Here is a 26,174-nt window from a genome sequence, read left to right as displayed (position 1 = left end):
AGGCCTGCCAGCCTTCACGTCCATCGCACACCCTGCCCTGCCCCGCCCCACCCGACCCCCCCTGCTCACGCAGAAGGCCCCGCCCCCCTCACCCAGGGTGCGTACCCACCCTCTTAGGGCTTGTGGGCTGTCTCGGAGTCTTCTCTGACATCGGCGCTCCTGGCAGGCTAGAAATCCAGCTTCACCTCACCACCGCGCCAGGGCGGGAGGGCGCCCCAGGCCTGGCCCCCTGGAACGGGGCCTCCGCCCCTCCTCGAGGTAGGGCCACAGGGGCGCAGGGGAGGAGGAAGGTCTCTGAGGCCTTGTGAAGGGTCGGGTGCGGCCCGGAAGGTAGTGGGGGCTGCAGGGGGCCGAGCCCAGCCGAGAGCCCAGCCAGGCCCGGAGCGGCTGGATGCATCTGGTAACCCGGCTGCCTGGAGGGGAGTGCGGGGCGTGCGATAACGGTTAAGGACGCCAGCCGGGGTGCTGCGCATCCCACGTGCGCCATCGCGCCCAGAACCCCAGGCTTTCCACAGAGGGCAGGCAGTAAATTTTTACTGCCCCCTACCCTGTGCCAGACGAGGTGAGGAGGAGGCCGCAGGGCCAGAGGAGGGAGGGGACGGAGCGTGACCACACGCGGCACCGCCCCCTCGGCACGACAGGTCTGGGGCGAACAGGAAGCTCTGGGGTTCTGCTGTGGGAAGACGGTGTGTGCATTCCTCTCTTTGGAGAGAGCGGCCACCTGGGCGGGCCGCACCCCGCGTATCCCCTGAAAGAAGAAAGGAAGGTGGGGGTGGGGCAGGGCGAGCCCGAGGTGGACCCGCCTGTGTCTCTGTAGTAGGAATCGTCCTTGGAGATGGAAGGGGAGAAGCAGCAGGAGCCCTACGTGGGCCTATTTGCGGACGGGCACCTGATCCTATGGACGCTGTGCTCGGTGCTGCTGCCCGTGTTCATCACCTTCTGGTGCAGCCTTCAGCGGTCGCGCCGGCAGCTTCACCGCAGGGACATCTTCCGTAAGAGCAAACACGGGTGGCGCGACACGGACCTATTCAGCCATCCCACCTACTGCTGCGTGTGCGGGCAGCACATCTTGCAGGGCGCCTTCTGTGACTGCTGCGGGCTGCGTGTGGACGAGGGCTGCCTCAAGAAGGCCGACAAGCGCTTCCAGTGCAAGGAGATCATGCTCAAGAATGACGGCAGGGCCCTGGACAGCATGCCTCACCATTGGATCCGGGGCAACGTCCCCCTGTGCAGTTACTGTGTGGTTTGCAAGCAGCAGTGCGGCAGTCAGCCGAAGCTCTGCGATTACAGGTATGGCCTTCTGTGGGTACTGATTGTCCCACAATGCACAACAGTCAGGATTTCAGGGCGTGGGTATAGAGGCCTGCTTGAATCTCAGCAAATGGCCTGAACTGCCCACTTGCAGAAAACAAGCTAATAAACATTCCTGGTATTGTACACACAGGGCAGCTTTGCAATAGTCATATGCTGAGATGATGTAGCCTTGTTCCTCAGACAACCTGTCCTTTTGTCTGCTGTTTTGTGGGCCTACAGCTTTCATCCAGAAGTCTGTGTAAGGGCTGCATACCTCATGGCCACTATGTTATAGTTTAACTCTTTTTACTGTTATCTCTGTTTCACATAAGAAAAAATGAAGTATGGACAAATTAACTTTTCCCTAGAATCACAAAACTGATTCATCCCCAGTGCTGTATTGACTGCACAAGGAAAACAAGTGTCATTCTAAAGCAGCATTTTAACTACCTTTTTCAAATATAGGTATCGGTGCTATAATGACATTTAACACTTAAAGGGATACTCCTTTTGTCAGTGGTCTTTCAGGACATATAGCGTCTTAAACAAGTGACTTTGTGACTAAAAGCCAAGAGTATTTTAATGGCTTTTAAATTCACACCAGACAACATATATTTATGTTCTTAAATATTGTCTGAAAATAGGTGAGGGTTATGTTAGAGATTGGTAATAAAAGGGAATGCTGCTTTGAAGATCAGCTGTTCTAACTCATTTTACAATTGAGAGAATTGTATTCAGTGAGAAAACAGACCAAGTATCCATCCAGGAATTCTAATCCACTGGACAGGGTTAGGAATCGCTATGTAGTCTTATCTTAGCCTTAAATCTAGACGTCTTCATTGTGATGTGTTTTATTTTGAGTAGAATGGCCCCTAAACATGTTTAAGAACCAAAATAGAAAGCTGGCACTAGATATCGAGTGGCTTTGTTTGTTTTTTTATTTTTTCTCTATCTAAAAATCCTTATTTCTTTAATTAGTGTGAGCACTAACTCACACCTATTTTTAAGTCTTATTTTAAATAGTTTTAACCATCAGATTTAGACTTAAAAAAACTTTTCCAAAAAATACATTTTAAATAACTACAGAGTTTTATGACCATTCATTTTTTATTTGCTCTCTTATAAATTTAGATGTTGTCCTTTCGGTATCTGTGAGAGCTAGGTTACCAATGTTTTCAAATTTTATAATCCTCTTAGTAGGTAAGCTTTAGTCTTTAAGGCTTGGGATTAGCTGAAAAGAAGACATGAACTGAGTATTGTCTTATTTCCTTCCCTTCTTTTGTCTGTGTAGAATTAGATGAAAATGGCTTCTATAAGTATCTCAACTGCGTTTCAAATTCTCTTTCACAAATAAATATAGTGCTCTGATTCTCCACCCAAATGATCTTTCTAGAAATTTATATCAGAGTCTCTGCTCTGCTTTAAACCCTTCAGTTGCTCCCTTCACATACACTGATGGTCTTTCAGTATAAACTCCAAGGCCTGACACGGCCCTACATGCCCTCTAGACCCTGCCTGTCCTTTTCGTCTTACCTGCCACCACCTGCATTAATCTTTCATGTCCCAGCAACATCGGGTGGGTTGTGGTTTCCTTTTTCGAGCCCTTTCCTCTAGAAACCTTTGCCTGATCTTCCACTCACCCCCGCCCCCCAATTTTTCCTTCTTGATGACATAATATCCTGTTTCTCTGTAGTTCCCAAAATAAAGTCCCCCGAACCAACAGCGATAGCAGCGTTGCTTAGAAATTTGTTAGAAATGCAAATTTTAGGGTAGTCAGATTTAGCAAAGTAAAAATAATTTTTTTTTACTATATTTGAGACATATCAAAAAAGTATTTGTTTATCTGAAACTCAAATTTAAGTGAGCATCTTTTCTTTTTCTTGGTAACACTAGACCCACTGAATCAGAATTTTGGGCTGGGGACCAGCAATCTTGGGTTTAACAGGGCCTGCAGGTAATTCTGAAGTTGAAGAACCACTGCTATGTTTATGTAGCTTTTTAAGCCTGAGCTTCTGTCCTTAATCTTGTGTCCCCTCCATGTCCCCTTGAGCACAGTGAATGTGATGATAGAGCTCTGTTTCTTAGTAGCTTGTTCTTACTGGTACTGAACAGTTTATTCTAAGCATGCTGGAGCCCTCCACCCATGGTAGAAGTTGCCTCTGTATAATTTAGGAAAGTTTTATTGTTCACAGAAGAAAAGGGCACATTACGTATTCTGTAATGTTCTGATTTATTTTAGTCAGTAATTTTATTTAGGATTACAGTCAGCTATGACCTTCTGTAGGAATGAAATATTTTACAAAGAGAAACAAGATAAATATCTACTTAGAACTTTTAACCACAGACCAGACTGTCTGTCTCTCTCTGTCTCTCTCTCTCTCTCTCTCTCTGGAATTTTTTTTTTTTTTAGATTATTAGGGAAATTTTTAATAATGTGGTTACATATAGAAATTATTTCAATGACTGACAAGTGTTCTATTCTGGAAGCAATGTAGTATGACATGAAATCCTTACTGATTAGAACACGGGTCTACAAACATTTAAAGAACAAGAGAGTAAGTATGGTAGGCTTGCATACCATCTCTTGTATAAAAGTAGTTGTAAACAGTTAATAAACAGTCAGCACATGGCTCTGTTGCTCTCTCTGGATTTTTATCAAGCACTGTGGGGACTCCTAATCTTGGGAAGTCTGAGATTTTAAATGAACTGCAAAGACCATACAAGTTAGCATTTCAAAGGGCAGTAATGACAGGTGATACCTGACTTTAAAGTCTGCAGCCCCATTAAACTACAGATAAGTGATAAAGACACTAAATTCATACTCAATCGGTCATTATTAGTCTTCACATTGTAAGCATCTATTTTGTGCCATACACTGTGCTGGATTCTTATTTTCCTGTAGGTTTTTAATTAACCTTTGTTCCTTATAGTGTTCTGTCCCATTAAGAAAATGTTAGGAACTTTTGGCCAAGACAGAAGCTTAGATAGCTACACTTTGCCTCCTCGCACAACCAAAAGGAGGACAACAAATTTAAAAACGAAAACCAACAGAACTGCCAGAAAAACAAACTGTATGAAAGTCTGACAACCAAGGAGTTAAAAAAGAAACATTCATCCAAACTGGTAGGGGAGCAGAAACAGGCAACTGGGTGGATGAGCTACAAGGCAGAGGACCAGGTGGGCGAGGCAGCCACTGACGGACAGGGCAATACCACATTTGCGTGCAGATAAACTGGGAGGAACAACTGGGGACTGAGACAGACAGCACAACCCAGGGTTCTAGCACGGGGAAATAACGCCTCAAAACCTCTAGCTGTAAAAACCTGGGGGCATGGGGTTGAAGCAGCAGGAGAAACTCCCAGCCTCACTGGAGAGTTTGTTCAAGAGATCCACAGAGTCCTAGAATGTGCACAAACCCACACACCCAGGAATCAGCACCAGAAGGGCCCAAATTGTTTGTGGGTAGCAAAGGAAGTAACTGGAAGCTGGGCAAGAGCCAAGCAAGTGACATTGTTCCCTCTCAGACTCCTCCCACTACATTCAGCACCACAACGCAGCCAAGTGGGTTGCCCCACCCTGGTGAGTACCTAAGGCTCTGCCCCTTACAATGTAACAGGTGCACTGAGACTAAGAAATATGGCCCTAATGAAAGAACAGATCAAAACTCAAGAAAAAGAACTAAGCAACGAGGAGATAGCCTGCCTATTAGATGCAGAGTTCGAAACACTGGTAATCAGCATACTCACAGAAATAGTTGAATATAGTTGCAAAATAGAGGAAGAAGTGAAGGATATAGGGAAGGAAACTGAGACTCAAATGAACCATTTAGACCAGAAGGAAGAAATAAAAATTCATCTGGAACAGAATGAAAAAACAAGAATTAAAAAAAATGAGAGGCTGAGGAACCTCTGGGACAAGTTTAAACATTCCAACGTCTGAATCGTAGGGGTGCCAGAAGGAGACAAGGAAGGGCAATAAACTGAAAACTTATTTGAAAAAAGTGATGAAGGAAAACTTCCCCAGTCTGGCAAAGGAATTAAACATGCAAATCCAGGAAGCTCAGAGAGTCCCAAAGAAGTTGGACCCAAGGAAGAACACACCAAGACACATCATAATTACATTACCCAAGATTAAAGATAAGGAGAGAATCTGAAAAGCAGCAAGAGGAAAGGAGACAGTTACCTACAAAGGAGTTCCCATGAGACTATCAGCTGATTTCTCAAAAGAAATCTTACAGGCAAGAAGGGGCTGGAAAGAAGTATTCAAAGTCATGAAAGGCAAGGACCTACATCCAAAATACTCTACCCAGCAAAGCTATCATTTAGAATGGAAGGGCAGATAAAGTACTTCCCAGGTAAGGTCAAGTTAAAGGAGTTCATCATCACCAAGCTTTTATTATGTGAAATATTAAAGGGACTTATCCAAGAAAAAGAAGATAAAAAATATGAACAGTAAAATGATAACAAACCCACAACTATCAACAACTGAACCTAAAAAGAACAAAAACAAACTAAGCAAAAACTAGAACAGAAACAAAATCACAGAAATGGAGATCACATAGAGGGTTATCAGTGAGTGGGGAGAGGGAGCAGGGAGAATGAGGGAAAAAGGTACAGGGAATAAGAATCATAATTGGTAGGTACAAAATAGACAGGGGGAGGTTAAGAACAGTATAGGAAATGGAGAAGCCAAAGAACTTATATGCATGACCCATGGACATGAACCTGGTGGGGAATGCTGGAGGGAGGGAGGGAGGGTGCAGGGCAGAGGAGAATAAAGGGAAGAAAAAAATTGGACAACTGTGATAGCATAATCAATAAAATATACTTAAAATGAAAAGAAAAACCTTTTCAAACCAAATAAAAGCCAACTGCTTCACTAAGAGAAAAAAAAGAAAATGTTAGATATCTTTTTATTTATAAGGCCTATCTTCAGTACATCCCACTCCACCCTCCAGACATACCCCCACATACCATGATTCATAAAAGAAAGCTTCTGACTCTTAGCAGGTAATTACATTGTCAGCTTTAGTCTTGGCTTTGATCTTAAATTTTATATTTCTTATTCTGTTGGTGTGTGTTTATTTATTTAATTAATTATCCAAAACAGGGGAAGATAGCAAATCATCTTCTAGAACAGAAGTAGGCAAACTTTTTCTGTAAAGAGAGAAAACTAAGTTATTTTAGGCTTACAGACCATATAGTCTATAATAAGTTAACCCTACAAAACCAGCCGTAGACAATACATAAATGAATAGGTGTAGTTATTTTCCAATAAAAGTTTATTCACAAAGTCAGGCAGCAGAGGTATATGTCTTCACAGCATAAAAGCATTTAAATAAATCACAAAGGGAAATATAGATCTATCAAAATAAACTTAAGTACATTAAAAAGTAACTTTAAAAGAAAACTAATAATTATGTCAGGAAAGAGGTTGATATCCAACATAAATAAAAAGTGCATGCATTTATTAAAATGTAGGGCATGAATCAATTCACAGAGAAGGCCAAAAAAATATTCAATTTCACCTGGTGGTCAAAGACAGCCAAATGGAAATAGCAAAATACTTTTTTTGTCTACCAAATTATCAAAGAAAAAATAATGAGCAAGTACTACATGTAATGGACACCTTCATACACTGAGAAGCATATTGGACAAACATATGAAGAACCCTAGGAAAATGCAATTCAGAAACTTCTAAGAGTCCAGAAAAACAGTCTCCTTTATGTTCAAGGTTGTTCATCATGTTATTTAGAAAAATAAACTATCTAAATGTTTGGGGGCGGGGGAGAAAAGGGATTCAATAAATTATGGTGTATCCATATGACATTATTCACTCTTTACAAACCATGTTTTTAAAAACTATTTAATGGCATAGGTCCATATTCATGATACAATGTGGGAAGAAAAAAGGTATCCAGGTATATATATGTTATACCCCTAACCTGAAAACCAAACATTTATGCACTGTAAAACCAAGAGTAAGTTCATCAAAAAGTTAAGAGTAACTGTCTCTGGGTGAGTCTTATTTTAGGTCTTTCTCAAGCATAAGCTGATATTATCTAGTTTACAATATTGAAAAATTAATGCAAGTAGTTCATGAATATAATATAGTCAGGTTTTTAGAAACTCAAGCAGTTTGTAAAAGAAGTAGCATGGAAAGTGAATGGTGTCATCCCTCAGTCCCACTTTTCCTCCCAGAGGAAACTACTGTGAAATGATTCAGTGGGCATCCTGTCAGATTATTTTCAATGATAACATACTTTTTTTATTTTAATTTTTGTTCAAGTACAGTTTTCTGTCTTTTACCCCCATCCCAGCCCACCCCCCCAGTCGTCTCCACCTCCCTCCCATTTCCACCCCCCCTAGTTTTTGTCCATGTGTCCTTTATACTCATTCCTGTAAACCCTTCCCCCTTTCCCCTGAGATTCCCTCCCCTCTCCCCTCTGGTCACTGGCATACTCCTTAAAGTTAATAGTAGAGCGGTGGGTGGAGGTACCCCACTTCAGCTGCATAAGCAGTCTCTCATAGTTGGAAAGCAGGTATAATGAAGGTTATCGTGCAAGTTATTTTACAGTTTTCCCTTTACCAGAACATGCAGATAACTCTTCTTTCAGCATTAAATAGGAATAATTACTTGACAAATCTGAACATCCAGCCAGAAAAAAACAGCCTTAAAATAGAAAGCCAAGATTGTTGATCTTGGGGTGAAAGAGTAATTAGCGTCTTTGTTTTAATTCATTTAACTGTGACCATTATTTCCAGCTGGCCTGCCTCTGTCTATAGTCAGAGCTGCCTTATCTGTGAGAGGGTTGACTACTGAGCAGATTAATGATAGAAACCCAGGACCGTTTCCTGCACTGCTGCCTGCTGGTTTCCCCCACGGCCCCGAACACAGAGGCAGATCTGACTGTACATGCCTTCTGTCTGTATTTCACATGCAAATATATCAATTAGCTTTGTATTAACTACCAAGAAATGAACTACTTTGCCGTATTTACTAGTACCCACAGATGGTTATTTAAGTGAAAATATTTTGAATTAGACTCTGAGCACCCAGGCCAGTGGGGCACTGAAGCAGTAAAGCTTCAGGCCTCATGAACTTAATCCAGCCAAAGCACAAATAAATAATACACAGAACTATTGTTGTAGGTTAGCTTCTGTTTATGTGGATTATATCTATTGGTATGTACAATGTTATAAATTAAAACAGCACTTGTTTAAATACTTGTTTGATTTTTTAAAGATTTTCTTATTTATTTTTTGGAGAGGTAAAGGGAGGGAGAAAGAAAAGGACAGAAATATCAATGTGTGGTTACCTTTCGCATAGTGCCACGCCCCCCCCCCCCCCCCCCGCCCCCACTGGGGACCTGGCCTGCAACCCAGGCCTTTGCCCTGACTGGGAATCGAACCAAAGACCCCTTGGTTTCAGGCCGGCACTCAGTCCATGGAGCCACACCATCCAGGGCTAAATACTTGTTTTTAAAGATTGATCATGGTGCCCTAGCTGGTGTGGCTCCGTGGATTGAGCACAGGCCTATGAACCAAAGGGTAGCCAATTGGATTCCCAGTCAGGGCACATGCCTGGGTTGCAGGCCAGGTCCCCAGTAGGGGGTCCATGAGCAGCAACCACACACTGTTGTTGCTCTCCCTCTCTTTCTCCAGCCCTTCCCTTCTCCCTAAAAATAAATAAATGAAATACTTTTAAAAAAGAAAAAAGATTGATCATGGTAACATAAATATTGTATTTTTATCAAAATAAAATAAATGGAAATCCAATGAGAAGTGTGATGTTTGTTTTAAATTTTTGGTACATTTCTTTGGCTTGAAGTGAGCAAGTTTCCCCTATCCATTTCTGCATTCAGGTTATTGATACCGTGCATGTCCAACAGCTTCTGGAAAACTTCACTGTACACTTTTGAGAGAATGAGGGTAAAATAGCACCTTATTATTACTAAAATGATTGTAACCTCAAAGACACTCTGAAGGGATCTTGGGGGCTCTAGGCCATAAGAACCACTGTGAACCTGCCAAGTATGGTCAGACTTTATTGCTCTATTTTCAGTGTGCACATACAATTACAAATCTTTTATTTGCCGCATTTTATGCTCAATAGTGATGAAATTACTTGATTTTTTTTGACAAAAACAGTTGGTCTGCAGATCGGTAAGATTATGGTTTGAAGTTACTGTGATCTCTGTTTCTCCGTCCCTCAGGTGCATTTGGTGTCAGACAACGGTCCACGACGAGTGCATGAAAAGTACCTTAAGGAATGAGAAGTGTGACTTTGGAGAATTCAGAAACCTCATCATTCCACCAAGTTATTTAACCTCTATTAATCAGATGCGTAAGGACAAAAAAACAGATTATGCAATGGTAATCAGAGTTTATTTGTTCTTATATAATTGATTTTCCAGAAAGTTATTTAAGTCAATTACAGCAGTGTGTATGTAAGTCGAATCATTATGGGAAACATAAAACTGCACCCAGGTCCCAGAGATGTGCCACAAACTTTGGCTCTTGAGTTCTCTCATGTCTAAAAGGAAAGTGGAAATGTTATATTAGTGGTTTCTAAATCACTGCCTACTTCTGAATCGCTTCAGAGCTTTGTAAAAGTACCGGTTCCTAAATCCACCTTCATCACCATATCTGATTTAGTGGGTAGATCCCAGGAACCCATACTTTCTTGAGGTCCTCAGATAATTCTAAAGAACAACCAGGTCTGGGATTCATAATGATTGCCAGTGAAAAGAAAACATTTTCCTCACACTTTGTTCTAGAAGAATTTTTCCATTTGCCATTTTACATAGGGAGCCTAGAGATGTACTTACATTGCACATGACATGATCCCACAAATAATGTGGAACACTGAAACTATTGGCAACACTTTGCAGTATGTTTGTGTCTGAAAGTTTATATGCGTGTCTCTCTCAGTTTTTATGTAGCTCTTAAGGAATAACTATAAAAATTTACATTTTCTATTTTAATGTGACAAAATAAGTTGAACTATTTTAAAACTAAATTGTGTCTTCTCCAATGTAGGATTTTATATCTTAAATGACATCATTGTCAATATTCCTGCAAAAGAAAGAAGCATTTTTAAATTTTTAAACATTGCGTTTTATGTTGTGAAACATATTTTTAAATGTACGGCCCCTATGTACTGAACTATAGAAATGATCCCTGAAAGTACAGTCTTCGTACAGCCCCCGTGTGTCCAAAGTCAATCTGAGATCACCAGGGGTGAGAGTCACTGAGAAAAACCACCGAACATCTCCATTAGTGTTTGCATCCGCAAGGAGAAGGGGAGAGGAAAGAAATAGGTTAGAAAAATATTAATTTCACTTGACTTTGGCTTTGCACAAATCTGGATTCTTGAGTCTATTTCTGAGTACCCCATTAAAAACAACTTGCAAACGAAAATATATTATACTACACCTAGAAAAGGGCAGTCCAGGTTGAAAGAACTTGAAATGTATTGCCCAGGAATAATGTAACGTGTATGTAATGTAATATCTGGGAAAATGTATCTTTTATTAGTCAATAAAAGATATTATGCTTCAGGTGTTTAAGCACAGCAGTTATGTGGAAAAACAAATGAAATCATTTTTAGTTGCTTCAGAAAGCAAAACTGATGCGATCACCGACCGGCAGTGACCGCAGAACACTGCAGATGGCTTGTCGACACATGAGAAAAAGAGACACAGAGACAACCAGGTCCTGTGGAGAAGTAGGGATGGAATGGCCACTCTTTCTAGTGGGGAGCGCCTGGTTCCCCCACTGGAGAGGCTTTTTATTGGTTTCATTTGCATAAGAATTCAGGTAAAGCTCATTACTCATTGCTAGGAAGTAAGGATCAAACAATAGATAACAAGAAGGCCTATTTTGATTCATGGTCAAAGAGCTGTAAAACTTTGAGGAACAAATTTACTTCTTCCTTGGACCCTTATCATTCAACTGAGAGCATTCTAAACAAAGCAGGTTTCACAGGATTTTACATATTCTTTCTTAGGCCTGATCACTGGGGAACCCACCCTTTCCAACACAGGGCGGCACCACCCTGTCATTGTTTCAGGCTTAGGTGGAGCAAGGGAAGTATGGCAACCAAGAGATAAGGAGATTTTCTCACAGACAATGAGGACTCGAGCTTTGTCAAAGCTGAGGGGAGAGGGTCCATCACCCCCTTTTGCTGTAGCCACAAATCCTTCCTTGGGGGCTTCCCATGTGATTGTGCCTGTCTTAGATCATTCCCCCCTTGGAGAATCTTACCCGTCATTGGCTAGCCGACCAAGCATTGGGGGCCGGGCAGGGTGAAGTAAAAGGAGCAGAAGCAGTGCTCCTGCCAGGGAGATAAGCTTTTGTCTCCTTACTGGCTTATGGTCCAAGGTCGTTCCCTCAGCCTTAGCCTTGGTGGGGGTTACAGCTTCTGATACCAGGCAGGGCGGTTCCCAACACAAAACTAGAACAATGAATAAATGTTATTGAAAGACAGATTTTTAACTCAATTAAAGTCAAAACTTTCAAATAATCTGATTAAGCAGTGGAATGGGCTGCCTTTTTAGTGAGTTCCTTCTCGCATGAGTATCCAAGCATACACTGGAGGACTTATCTAGAATGATGTAGAAGAGAATTAGGCTTTAAGTTTAAGTTAAATTAGTTCATCTCTAAGGTTCCTTTCCATTCTTAGAGCTCGTTGATTTTCATATTGTATTGATGGTACTGGGATAATAGTTTTTCTCTCAGCAAATTACAGCACTCTTGTTACCAAGCAATGAAAAATTTATCGCTCACCACTTTTGTGATATTTAACCCTTTTTGCTTTTTCAGCTAGCCTCTAAGCTTGGAAAGCAATGGACTCCGTTAATAATCCTGGCCAATTCTCGCAGTGGAACGAACATGGGGGAAGGACTGTTGGGAGAATTCAGGATTCTTTTAAACCCAGTCCAGGTAACTAAAGAGAAAACCTTCCTTTCTATATTAATCTTTTCATTTTAGCTTTTCCTAGGTTGTAATGGTTATTCATGCTTTAAACCAGTAATTGCCTGATTATAGGACAGAGTAATAATTATGAAAGTATTAAGCCATTTGGATATATTGAGAAAGAGGAGGTCATGGTGAGGATATAAAATGGTGCAGCAACATTAGATAACAATTTGGCAGTTTCTGAAAAATTAAACCTATCTTTACCATACAACTCAGCAATCCCATTTTTAGGAATCTCCCCAAGGAAAATGAAAACATACGTCCCACAAAGACTTTTATGCAAATATTCATAGCAGCATTGTAGCCACAAAGTAGAAACAACCCACTGTCCAAGAAGCCGGATGCAAAGGGCTCATATTGTATGATGTGATTTATGTGATCTTCCCAGAAAGGGCAAATCTGCAGGCACAGAGAGTGTGCTGGGGGCTGGGAAACCAGAGGGACCGGACATGCGCACTGAGGGACCTCCCTGGGGCAACTAGAAGTCTCAGCTGGACCATGGGGTGGCTGTAAAACTCGGGACACTGACTAAAATCATTAATTGTTCACTTGAAATGGGTGGATTTCATTATCTTTAAATTATACTTCAATTAAAAAATCAGAATAAAAGGATCACGTCTTTAAGATTGACATTTGATGCTAGCAGCTTCTGCTTTGAAAAACTGAACAACCCATTGTGCAACCATCAGAAAGGCAATGACTTTTTTCCTTCCAATTTGTATTTTTCCCTTTCAACATTATACAACTTGAAATTATACAAGCAATAAAAAAGGAAAGAGAAAATCGCCTGCAGTTTTCCCACAAAAAAATACATCAAATACATAGATGAAGGACCCACGCACATGGACAACAGTGTGGGGGCTGACTATGGAAGTGGGGGCAGGCTGGGTGGAGGGGGACAAGGGGGGTAATTGGGACAACTGTAATAGCATAAGCCAGGGGTGCCAAACTCATTTTCACCGGGGGCCACATCAGCCTCGAGGTTGCCTTCAAAGGGCTGAATGTAATTTCAACTCATTACCAGTTAAGGAGTAGTTACATTTACACAGTCCTAAAATTATTTCAGCCCTTTGAAGGCAACTGCGAGGCTAATATAGTCCCTGGTGAAAATGAGTTTGACACCCCTGGTATAAACAATATATTTTTTAAAAAAGACAAAAAGAGATGAGTATGAGATCTGCCCAGTGACATAAAATAAACCAGGGACTCATTCAGCATGAGCTACAAAACTCACAGACAACCACAAGGGAAAAAAATGTTTTTATCTGCCCATGTTCTTCCCATGAATTGTCTATGCTTTACATGTTAACATACTATAACAGTAATCAGTATGGAGATTTGCATTCTGTTTTCTTTAGTTAAAGGTATAAGAATTTTTCCATGTTGCAATATAATCTTCCTAATTATATATGTACTGACTAAGGTAATTAATCAAATGAATATCTCATAATGTATTTACCCAGTCTACTGCTGTTGGAGGTCAAATTTGTCTCTAAGGTTGTACAGTTACAAATAATGCCACATTGAATACCTTTACATGCTATTTTCATCTTCTAAAATACTCTCCTAGATGATATACAGAATTAATAGATATGAAGGATCTTTGCATTGTTGTCAAAAGTGTACCTCGCACATTCTGGCTTTATGTAAACAGGAAGGAGGGAGAGTTGTATAATACACAGACTGCAGGGCTGCATTTGTGTGGCAGCCCTTAATTATTGGGGAGGCGTAGGCAAGTTATTTAAGCTTCCTGTGCCTCGGTTTCCTGGTCAGTACAGTGAGGCTCACTTGTGATTTGTCTGGTCAGTGTCGGTCTGAGCCACAATGAATATAACGAGTCTGGCATAATTCCACTTCTGAGTATTTAGCTGAAGAAACCCAAAACACTAATTTGAAAAGACATATGCATCCATATGTCCATTGCAGCATTATTTACAATAACCAAATACGGAAGCAACCTAAGTGCTCATCAATAGATAAATGAATAAAGGAGAAATGGCACATATATACAATGGAATGTGAGTTGGCCACAGAAAAGAATGAAATTTTACCATTTTTGACAACATGGATGGACCTAGAGAGTATTATCCTAAATGAAATAAGTTAGAGAAAGACAAATGCCATATGATTTCACTTATATGTGGAATCTAAAAGACAAAATAAACAAACTAAACAGAAACAAACTCATAGATACAGAGAACAAATTGATGGTTGCCAGATGGGAAGTGGGTTGGGCAACTGGATAAAGAAGGAGAAGGGATTAAGAAGTACCAGCTGGTATTTACAGAATAGTCATGGGATGTAAAGCACAGCGGAGGAAATATAGTCAATAATATTGTAATAAACGTGTGGTGTGAGGTGAGCACTAATCCGGATTATCACTTTGTAAGCTATGTAAATGTCTAATCACTATGTTGAAACTAATATAATGTATGCCAACTGTAAGTGGAAAATAATTTTTTTTTTTAAGTAAAAAGGATGTGAAGAAAAAGAAAAGTCCGGCCTAGAGTCTGGCATATTGCTCAAGATAAATGCACTATCTCCAGTCTTGGTACTGAGCCATGTCTGCACTCCTCTAAAGAGAGTCATGCTCACAAATGGAGGGGAGTGTGGGATAAACATACTTGTTTCTTCTCCCATCTCTAGGTTTTTGATGTAACTAAAACCCCCCCGATCAAAGCCCTGCAACTCTGTACTCTTCTTCCATACTACTCAGCTCGAGTACTTGTTTGCGGAGGGGATGGGACTGTGGGCTGGGTCCTGGACGCGGTTGACGAAATGAAAATCAAGGTACCAACCTCTAAGACCTACGTTATAAGTCAAACGTTAGGCTGATAGTTGCCTTCCACAGAAGCACTTCTCAGATAATTATATAATATTTTTATTCTGGTTATATTGTACAGATGAATATGAGAAGTCATTTCCAATTCAGAGTATTATAATTAAGCGATTAGCATAAACGTGAGCAAAATAGTGTACAGTTGTTATATTTGTATCTTTATTGCTTTGGCCTCTCAGTTTCACCAAATTTTATTACCCTACAAGTAGCTGGGAGAGAAAAATCTAAGCTCTCTCTTTCATGTTCTAGGGACAAGAAAAATACATCCCACAAGTCGCGGTCCTGCCTCTGGGAACAGGCAACGATCTGTCCAATACGCTGGGCTGGGGCACAGGTTATGCGGGAGAAATCCCAGTCACACAGGTCTTGAGAAATGTGATGGAAGCAGATGGAATTAAGCTGGACAGTTAAGTTACACCTCCTCCCAAAAAGTAGATTTTTGAACTTGGAAAATATGATGTTTGGTTTATAAATGAAGTCTTATATAAGTTATAAAGTTAAATGTAATTTAAAAATGAAAGACTATGTTAGTTGCACTTATGCATAGATGCCAGTGTTTTATTTGGTTGCTGTAATATTTTGTTGTTATATAAGGACTGAAGTCATAAGTTAGGATGAACATTTATCTCAAAATTTGCATACTCACTCAGATGTGCTATTTTTCAAATGCTATTATAATAGAAGGACCTATTCCTTCTGGACGCCAGGCGTCCAGAGTTGATTAGTAATAATTATAGTTAATTGGCAGTTAACTGGAAATAATCACAAATTTTTTTAACTTCTGTTTTTTAGATGGAAAGTTCAAGTGACAAGTAAGGGATACTACAACCTGAGAAAACCCAAGGTATGTTTCAGGGCTTCAGCTGGGAGTAGTTTCAGCGAACACGGTAGAGTGCCTCCACTGTGCAAGACGTGGCCTGTGGCGGGCACGGGTCCTGGTGCTTCCTGCCAGGCGCTGGTTGTGGAGCAGGAGAGCCCCAGGTGCTGGGGAGTTGAGCACAACTCCTGGCTTGGACTGTGCAGAGTGCTGTGGGGCGAACCAGTGCAAGGGGGCTCAGTGCTGCCTTGGTAGGTCAGGCTGGAAGGATTTCAGGGGAGGTCAGGTGTGAGTTGGTCCTTGTAAATACAATTTAGATCAGCAGACAAAGGATCGAGACTTTCCAGGAAAGTAGCAAATAATACAAAGAGAACAGATCTGTACTTTTGAAAAGATGCTCTGGCTCTTACAACGTCACTGGTGCCTGTGCCGCCCATAGCTCCTCACCTCTCCTTTCCTCTCCTGGCTGGAGCCCAGGGGACCAGAACGGGAAGCCAGGACTATGTTCCAATGTACACTAAGGACCTGGATTACCACAACCTGGCTTCCACTGCAAAGGTGAAACAGAATTGTAAAGTTTCATTGTTTGGCTAGAAGACCAGAAAATCACACACGACAAGACTGAAGACAGAAGTAATTTAAGAAACATCCATAGCAGTGACTGGCCCAAGCTCTTTGAAAAGTATCTTACAGATGTTAACTGTCCTTTCAAAATTCAAGATCAACAAGAAGGAATTGACTAGCTTCTTGGTTTAGCTGTTAGACGAAAACCCAATAATAGAAAAAACACCAACAATACAGCTAAAAATGCAGAGCCATTGATCAATTTGGATATAAACAATCCTGATTTTAAGGTTGGTATAATGGCCTTGACTGACCTTCAGATTCAGGCCACGATGATTACCTAGTAATGCTTAAGGCAATTCGCATTTTGGTCCAGGAGTGCCTGATACAGGATGCAGCTGCTGAAGTAAATCAAACCATAGTGGGATTTCCCGCCACTTTAGACAAGCATAGTCTTGGTTTTGACACGGGAGATGCAGTTCTTAAGAAGCTGCTCAGATCCCGTGATTGCTATATGTAGAAGAACTCAGAGAGCCTCAGACAGAAATCAAGTGAAGCTTTAGTAGCTGTTCAGGCATAGATTGCTGACCCAAAGACCACAGCCTGAGGAAAGCTGGAAGATGAATGTGTTAGGATTTCAGCCTGTTACCTACTTAGTACAGTTGGGAACCATGTATGCCCTGGTATGTGTTTCAGAATCAAACATCACATTTTCAGGGGAAGAATGTCAGAAAATTGACTACGTTCTAGAGATTTACCATCATTGTTTTTTCTTTAACAAAGTTCAGGAAAGTGGGAGGAACAAGAGGTGCTCTGGAGATAGTGTGAAAACAGTGTAGAACCCTACACAAGGACAAAACAAGGGGAATGTTTGGGTGAGGGCAATTCAGAGACATCATAGAGGTACAATTGATCCAGCTTTGGCACCTGATTGGTATTAGGGGAAGAGAGAAAATACATGCGTATTACTACCAAATTTCTAGTTTTTATGACTACATGTATGGACATGACGTTAACTAAGATAAGAAAAATAGAGTGTCAGCCCCCACTGGTGCGGTTCAGTGGTTGAGCGCTAGCCTGCAAACCAAAGGGTCGCCAGTTCAATTCCCAGTTAGGGCACAATTCCCAGTTAGGGCTGGGTGGTGGGCCAGGTCCCCAGTGGAGGGTGCGTGAGAGGCAACCACATATTGATATTTCACTCCCTTCCCTTCTCTAAAAATAAGTAAATAAAATCTAAAAAAAATCGAGCTTAAGATTTGAATAGGAAGAAAATGAGTTATATTTTGAGCATAATTCAGGCTTATTGCTCAGGAACAAGACAGAGCTGGATACAGACTGAGGAATCCAGGCTGGGCTGGAAGGTCAGATAAACTAAGAGGGTCCTGAGAGCCTGGGTTGGGACTGATAGACGCAAACGTAACAGGAGCACAGGAGTACAAAGCCTGGGCACTAAGTAGAGCCGTTCTAGATAAGATCAGAGATGTAGCATGTTGAACAGAAATGGAAAGGGAAAATCGTATCTATAACTATCAGCCTTGAACTGAAGCTTTATTTCTTAATATGTCACTGGCTAACATAAAATAGCCCTATGTGAAGAATAGACACAGAAAGTATTAAATTTTCATAAAGAACATAAAGACTAAGATGTACATACTGAGTACACAGCACAGGCTTAGACTGAAGCATAATCTGGGGCTCATTCTTAACCTCTTCCGCAGGAATTCACAATGAACAACTACTTTTCTGTTGGACCAGATGCCCTCATGGCTCTCAATTTTCATGCTCATCGTGAGAAGGCACCATCTCTGTTTTCTAGCAGAATTCTTAATAAGGTGTGTTGGATAAAATAACATTTCCTGCTTATGCCGAAGGTACAGTAAAAATCAGTAATTCCGTTATATCTAGCACCCTTTCAAGTAGCTTCAGCTAGAACTAACTTGTGGAAACATTGACCTGCTCTATTTTGTGTAAGACTGTCAAATTAGATCCTTAAGTGTATTTTACTAAAGTATTTTATAACTGTGGCAAAGTTTTTTTAAATTTAAAGTTGGAATGTTTTACAGCACATTTCGCTCAGAGGGCAACTAGTAGAATATGCAATAGCTTATCTTACTGAAATGGCAGCTGATAATGCAAAGAAATTTGAGGCAGGACACAGTTTTGGAAAGTCGTTAATAGAAAAATAAATTTCATTGATGCAAAAAAACTTGAAAAGGCAGGTAAGGCAAGAAAAGGGGCAGTTTGTTCACCCCTGCTTTTAATCAAAGGTATCGCTCTGGTTTCTTTGATTCCTTTGGTGGAAGTTTTGTTACGGAATTTTTTTTAATGACTGTTGGCAATGAAGCAATAGGATGTGAACAAAAAATGCAAAACAGTTTTGTTCCTGGTTCTGTTTTTCAACTACTTCAAATTTACAGGGTTTTTTAATTAATATGTGTAGTAATACAATAAGTATTGCTGTTTATACAATTGGTAATTAACATTCTCAGTGCTTCCATCAACCTTTTAATATTCAAGAGTAATTATGAAATGTTCACTAGATTTATCTGTATTAAGTAATCTGAAGTTTTAGAAAAAGGTGGAATTTTCTAACTTTAATAAAATGTACCTTTTTTTTTTGGTCAAAGTGGGAGAAAACACCTTTTAGGCACAAACCACCCCTCTCCCATATTCTCCCTGAAAAACAAGCTAAACTCAAAAGTAATGGCGCCTCTTCCTCCCAACAGGGCCCAGAGTGCTCTAAGGGGCCATGACTCGGCTTCATGTCAGGGGCTTTGGTGCAGAGCCCACCTCTTGCTTACAGGGCTTGTTGGATTGCTTTAATGTCATATTTTCTGTTCATTTCTCACAGGCTGTTTATTTGTTCTATGGAACCAAAGATTGCTTAGTGCAAGAGTGTAAAGATTTGAATAAAAAAGTTGAGGTAAGCTTTTAAAGTTTAGGTGGTCTCTGGATTGTGAACATTTTTAAGCAAAAATGCCAAATTTTCTATTAACATATTTTGCTAACATATATGGAATATTTACTGTGCCTAGACACTTTACTAACTGCTTTTATACACAATACCCCACTAAACTAAGTGATTTGCCCAAACACACACATAATCAGGATTTGAACCTCGATTTTATGTAACTCCAGAGTCTGTCTGACTCTGTGATCAACAGTTTCCATTCATAGATGATGACTGATGTGAGGTTACCTAATACAGTGCCTGACTCATCGTGGACTCAGGAGGAAGTTTAAACCCAAAGTTTAATTCATAGTATGGTGGTGATAGCCCTCTCTTAAAAAACAAAAATATATGAGCAGTAAAAACAGGATATTAATGATTGCTGATTGGTATATCCCTGACATCATAATACAGCAAAGTCTTATATACGAGCATATTCCTTGCTTCGCTTCTAAAAAGAATCTGTAGTGGTTAATACCACCAACAAAGACATTCATGCAGAGAAACCTAGAACTAGTAAGATAAGCACAAAGGGGAGAGCTCAGCCTTTGCAGGCACAGCACAGAGGGAATGGCAAGATTTTCTGTGAAAAAACTTTCCTTCTGCTTTATCATATTTCCTTTGTCTTGGGCTTTGATAGCATTGGGACAATAAAGCAGGGCAGGCAGGACTTTTTTCTTTGATATTTTATTTATACAAAAATATTTGTGAAGCCACCTACAAAATGCCAGACCTTTAGGTACTGGGGATACAGTGTTAAATTGTTCTAAGTTGTAGTCTAGAGAGAAGAACGGCATTTAAACCATATCACAATACAGTATGAGAAGTGATAAGGAAAGCCTGCTGGCTTACAGGGACAAGTAAGATACACAAACCCAGGGGCTGGAGGAAGTGTCTAGGGACAGTGACTGTGACAAGGAAGTCTTTCCAGAAGAAGTGACAAGCTGGAATCTGAAAATTAAGTAAGAATCGGCTAAGTAAAAAAGTCAGTGAAAATTGTTCTGTGCTAAGAAAAGGAACATGAATTTTATGTGGATACGTCTATAAATCACATTCCCTGTAGTAACTAACTGCTTGGGTTTTTTTAAAGCTAGAACTGGATGGTGAGCGAGTAGAACTGCCTAATTTGGAAGGTATTATAGTTCTGAACATTGGATACTGGGGCGGCGGCTGCAGACTGTGGGAAGGGATGGGAGACGAGACTTACCCCCTAGCCAGGTAGGTACATTTGCGATCTGTTTTATGTCGCCGTTTGCTGCTTTTGAGCAGTCTGTTGTTCTTCATGGACTTCTTTCCCTCAGATTTCCGTTTTTTTGTATACCTTGTTAATATAAATATTTAATAAGTTGACATCTAGCCATATTAAAATAATTGTCCCGATGTGGTTGATTTGATTTTACTGCATTGTACAAGCCACACTTTCTTTTTCTAATTTCAGGCATGACGACGGTTTACTGGAAGTCGTTGGAGTATATGGGTCCTTCCACTGTGCTCAGATCCAGGTGAAACTGGCAAACCCTTTCCGAATAGGACAAGCACATACAGTGCGGGTAGGTGGAAGGGCTCTGGCAGGCCAATCTGCCCCAGTCCATTTCTAAGCCGTTGATCTGCAGGAGAAAACATATGCATGGTAGTTTTCCCCAAACAGAAGTTTACAATCCATGCTGTCGATCACCCTCCCCAAGGGCTTGAGTAGGATGGGCAAGAAACAGGAAGTATGACCCTCTGTCCACATGAAGAAACAAAGTGTTCAGTGGAAGAGAATCCTTCCAGGGGTGTCCAGCCCAAGGGCTGCATGTGGCCCAGGATGGCTATGGATGCAGCCCAACACAAAATTGTAAATTTACCTAAAACCTCTTTTTTTTGTTGTTGTTCATCAGTTTTCATTAGTGTTTATATATTTAACGTGTGGCCCAGAGATGCCAAAAGGTTAGACACCCCTCCCAGGAACAATCAAGGAATAAAAATAAACACAGACTAATTTTCTCAGAATGAAATGCTAAGAAATGTCCCTAAGGAGGGTTAAAAGACTATGGCTGAGATAGTGAGGGAAGACCTTCCTGAACTGTGTTGGGACTGACTCCTTTCCAATTCTTTGTTCCCTAATGGCAGCTGATCTTGAAGTGCTCGATGATGCCGATGCAGGTGGACGGGGAGCCCTGGGCCCAAGGGCCCTGCACGGTCACCATAACTCACAAGACACACGCGCTGATGTTGTATTTCTCTGGAGAACAAACGGATGATGACGTCTCTAGTGCTTCAGATCAAGAGGACATAAAGGAAACTGAGTAGCTGGATGAGGAAATGAATGCTTAGAATGGAATCCTCACAAACACGTAAATGCATATTCATCCGAAAGCAGAAATTCTCTATCAGCTATTTAGTCTTCATGTCACCAGTAGTATAATGAATATGCTTTTCTGTAAATAGCATTCCAAAACCAGCCAAACATCCAGTTGTTTCTAGGCCTGTTTTGCAGGGGTTTTGGTTTAACAAAACACGTGGATCATATAATGCTCGTTTTAAAAAGCCACCGAACTTTACATGGAGGTGAAGTGCTGTTTCCGTGGCTTTGTGCTGGAGAGCGAGGCTCACTGAAGGCAGCCCCACACCTCCTTACTCCTGAACCACGCGTCTGCTGAGCACGTCACACACCTGGCGAGGTGTGGGTGGAAACCACTCCCATCTTAATTTTCAATGTGGTGACATTGCAACATTTAAAAAGTTAACTTGCTGCTTTGGAAGGAGATGGCTGGTTTCCAGCCAGCATGGCCAGTGCAGGGCCCCTTCCTGCAGCACACCTCTGAAGGTTTCCTATAGCCCAGCACCAAGCGGGTCCATAAATAACTTATTTCCAAGAAAGCCTGAAAGGAGAAATGTAAAAGATGATATTTAACGTTTGTGTCATAATTTTTATTTTAGGAGCATTTTCGGACCCCGAAAGTTGTTTGATTAACCCTGGTTGCGACCATGTTGAGCTGCTGAAATTGAGCATCTTGTGTATAATGCAGGGTGGCCAAAGGAGAACCACACAGGTGCACTGGGAAAAGTTAACACTTGGAACACTGTGGATTGAAGGTTATAGGTTCGAAGCTGGACAGTTCACCAACTTTCTTTTCATTAAAGGACAATATCAGCAATTCAAAAAGTGTACTAAAGGAAGTTTACTATTCATATTGTTTGAAAACAGTTCAAAAATAGTTGATAAGTTTTAAAATTTCAGTGATCTTACAGTAGTTTGAATACAGTAGTCTTTTATAGCCAAAACACTTAACAGAGCCTCCCCTTGGGGAAGTGACAGAATCCTCCGCGAAAATGTTAATATTGTATTTATTTTAAGATGAGATATATTTTTTTACTTATTTATTTCCTTATTGTGGCAACCTATGTTTAGTGTTTACAATATATGGCTTTATTTTAATAATTTAAATTGATCACATAAATTCTAGTCACAGTCAGATAGAAATGTAGCCTATTGCCTAACTAATTAAAACCCATAAGTTAATTCTCCTGTCAGATATTCTCATTCTTCATAAATAAATACTCCTCAATTTAAAAGGGTGGTGGGGGCAGTGAAAATACTGGCAGACTACTTTTAGATAACTAAAAGTTTTGTTTCATTGTTTTATTTGACCCTCAATTGCCAAAAACTTAGGGCGGAAGGAATTGAGACAACTGTAATAGCATGATCAATAAAATATAATTTAAAAGCAAAATTATTGAAGGCCTAGTCTCATAGCTGCCCATTACAGGGTGCTCTTCTGTTGTTAGCTGGCCTGCTCCCTCTGGGCCCCTGGCTGGGCAGACCCATTGGGCCCGCAGCCCGGCGTTTCTCTGCCCAGGGGCCTGCCTGTGTGCTTGGGGGTCTTTCACAGCATTAGTCTCTGCAGCATTAAAACGTATCCCCCCAAACAACATTAGCCCTCCTTAAGGATCTGCTATACGAATCTGCCATCCATGAATTGCTATGAACTTAAATTTTAGTCACCTTCCGGCCCAGGAACCACCTAGTGCTGTATACAATAGTCAGTACATTAGGTAAAACACATTTATGTTGCTTAAATTAACATCTTCCCAATCTCAACAGGAAGTGCTAAATTCTCAGACTGAAAGATTTTTGTGAGCAGACCTGTTTTCACCTTGTTCACATGTATTGTGGTAATGGGAGAGTTTTGTAGATTTTCTTCTGTGGGTTGATTATGTTTTGAGTATAATGAGTTTTATTCTTTAACTCGTGGTCAGAATTGTTACAGGTATCGCCTTCTACAAATACAAGTGCACAAAAGCCGGTTTACAGTTGCAAGTGCGCAGTTTATTCTTGTGTTATTATGTTATTAATCGTATTTTCCGTACAAACTGCACACCTACTTTTGCCAACCCCTGTATACTGTCAAGTTCACTTTGCTTTAGACTATATTTTATCTATTAGATAATTCTTAGTGCTAATTATACAATCAAAGTACAGCGTTACTTTGGGATATCAGAATTAAAATAATCAAAATAACTATATACTTTTTTTTAATTGTTAAAACTGTATTCTAATCATACTGTTACACTGGATTTAAAAACAGGTTTATATACAACCGTCACTGATTTAAACAAATTGGTTTTTCAGTTTTCATAATCAATGAGGTTTTTTCCCTGACTTGCCATGAAGTTTTTCTGTTCCCTTATTCACTCATTCAGAATTAATATTTATTTAGGAAAGTTATTTCATACCACCGTAATTATAAAACATCTTATTTTAGCAAAATTCACTTTTTTGGCACATTTACCCAGCATTTCAAATACACGTATAGGCATGTGTTTTGTTTTACGTGATTACAATTCACAAGTTGTATATTAGGGTAGCAATTGTTTATGTTACTGGGGATTCTTCACTTTCCAAAAGCTAATTTCCCACAAGAGTTTCCTGATCCACTTGAAACTGTCTTAATTTTGTCAAATAATAGCTTCTATATCCTCAGGAAGAAATATCTGAAGTAAACCACAGCTCCACGCCTGTGTTGAGCTCTTTCATCTCTCACTGTCCCCCTCTTGGACATCCTAACTCCCAGTAAACTTAGTGGCCAAAATACCAATCCATGGAAGCTCTTAGGATCCCTTATATAAGTATTTAATGGTGATAAATTACATGTTTTCTTATGTTTAATAGAAATCAGACTGACTTCTGTTTTAAAAGACACATTGTCTCCTGGTAACACCAAACGACCTTAGGTGTATTTTAGGTTCTCGGCAACAATTACCTGTGAAGACTTAATAGAGCCCATATCTGTAACAATTTTAGACTCTAAATTCTTTATCTACTTTTTTTAGCTCTCTCAGATACATGATTAATCTTCCCTTTTTGAAATCTGTTTGCCTACTTAGAGTTATAAAATATAGTGACTCTAAAATTATAAAATACTTTTTGCACTATAAAAATTAATACCACCAGCATTTAAACACACACACACACAGTTTCCATTTCTAATGTGAGGTAAAACTATATTTAATGGAACTAAAACTATATTTACTGATTTTATGGAATTTTAAATTAGCACTAACTGAAAACCTTGAAGGTTATATTAACTTACAGATTTATGGGGATCGAAATGCATAATTTATATTGTTGAGCTAAAAAATTCACTGGAATTGATGACAGTTCTGTGTGCTTTCCTTCAAGTGATACTTTCGAACCAAGACCAACATTTCATATTCACGATTGTTTTCATTCCACCTAATTGAGGACAATGAGATGGATGTATATTTAATTGAAAAAACTGAAAATTTAATAAGGAAATGTACTTGTAGATACTCTATCCACATATGAATGAAGGTATTACCTCAGCAACAAGACCAAACAAGTTGCTTAGAGTTTACTTTTGAAAAGTGTATACCTGACTATCTCACATTTTCCCTTTAATTGACTATCTACTGTTTCTCAAGCCCAATCTGCAGGCTGTCTGCCACGTCAGAACCAAATAGAACGACGCTGAAAATCCGAACACCTGAGACAACAACCTCTGAATTCATGAATCAGGGTCGAGTAGGACCACAGGCATCTCCAGCATCATTTATAAAAAATTAAGGCACATCTAATTTTTTAGGAACACACTGACTTTATAACACCCCAGGCCCAGGTGCTATCCAGGACTTTCTCCAGACGGACATAATGCAGAAAACTGGAATTAGTTGATGTGATCAAAACTGTATTTTCTTCAATATACTAAATGCCCTCTTCCCCACAAACCTCTTCTCAACAACTGCATTGAAAAAATGCTTCCGGCCTATCCCAATTGACGTGCTCAGCTCAACTCTATCACATGAAACTGCCTGCCTCAGATTCTTTGGTTGGGGATCATGCACGCTGCGGGCTCTCAGAGGACAAGCAGCGCTCCAGGGGCCTGTGGAGTAGACAGAGCGGCGCCTGCCTGCTCACTTCAGTCACCGCCGCCCCATGCTGGTCCGATAAGACTTCAAGGTAAAATTCTTCTTTTCAAAAAAAATGACAAAAAAGAGATTCCAGTCATTTTTGAAAGGTTCCGTACCCACCACCCTAGCAACATGGACACATGCTGAATTTTCCACTGATTTTTACTTGAATTCAGAAAGTTCATGTGCTTTGATAAGGATATTTTGGAGGTCTGTTTTGAGTTTGGAATATGGACACTGGATAATTTCACAACTTTTAGAGGCCTTCTGTTGAGCCTGTGTTCCTTGTATTTCCGCTCTTTATCAAGGCACAGA

General features: G+C 40.4%; 1 protein-coding gene across 1 annotated transcript; it reads left to right on the top strand.

Annotated features, from left to right (window-relative positions):
• On the top strand, positions 1 to 24,885 carry DGKE (diacylglycerol kinase epsilon). Its single transcript, XM_036033700.1, has 12 exons — positions 1 to 258; positions 818 to 1,290; positions 9,509 to 9,668; positions 12,120 to 12,239; positions 14,922 to 15,065; positions 15,364 to 15,521; positions 15,907 to 15,958; positions 18,214 to 18,327; positions 19,347 to 19,418; positions 20,536 to 20,663; positions 20,884 to 20,995; positions 21,558 to 24,885. Exons 2-12 carry the CDS (start codon positions 836 to 838, stop codon positions 21,735 to 21,737), a joined length of 1,695 nt encoding a protein of 564 aa, XP_035889593.1. The 5' UTR covers positions 1 to 258; positions 818 to 835; the 3' UTR covers positions 21,738 to 24,885.
• Positions 24,886 to 26,174: the final 1,289 nt, after the last annotated feature.

The sequence above is a fragment of the Phyllostomus discolor genome, chromosome 8 (genome assembly GCF_004126475.2).
Source record: "Phyllostomus discolor isolate MPI-MPIP mPhyDis1 chromosome 8, mPhyDis1.pri.v3, whole genome shotgun sequence".
NCBI lineage: Eukaryota > Metazoa > Chordata > Mammalia > Chiroptera > Phyllostomidae > Phyllostomus > Phyllostomus discolor.
Note: the sequence above shows the minus strand (reverse complement) of the source record. Positions and strands in the feature narration are given on the sequence as shown.

Coding starts and splice junctions, on each gene's coding strand:
- DGKE (XM_036033700.1), top strand. CDS start 836: ATGGAAGGGGAGAAGCAGCAGGAGCCCTACGTGGGCCTATTTGCGGAC. Junction 19,419..20,535: donor ATTTGAATAAAAAAGTTGAG/GTAAGCTTTTAA, acceptor GTTTTTTTAAAG/CTAGAACTGGATGGTGAGCG. Junction 20,996..21,557: donor GACAAGCACATACAGTGCGG/GTAGGTGGAAGG, acceptor CCCTAATGGCAG/CTGATCTTGAAGTGCTCGAT.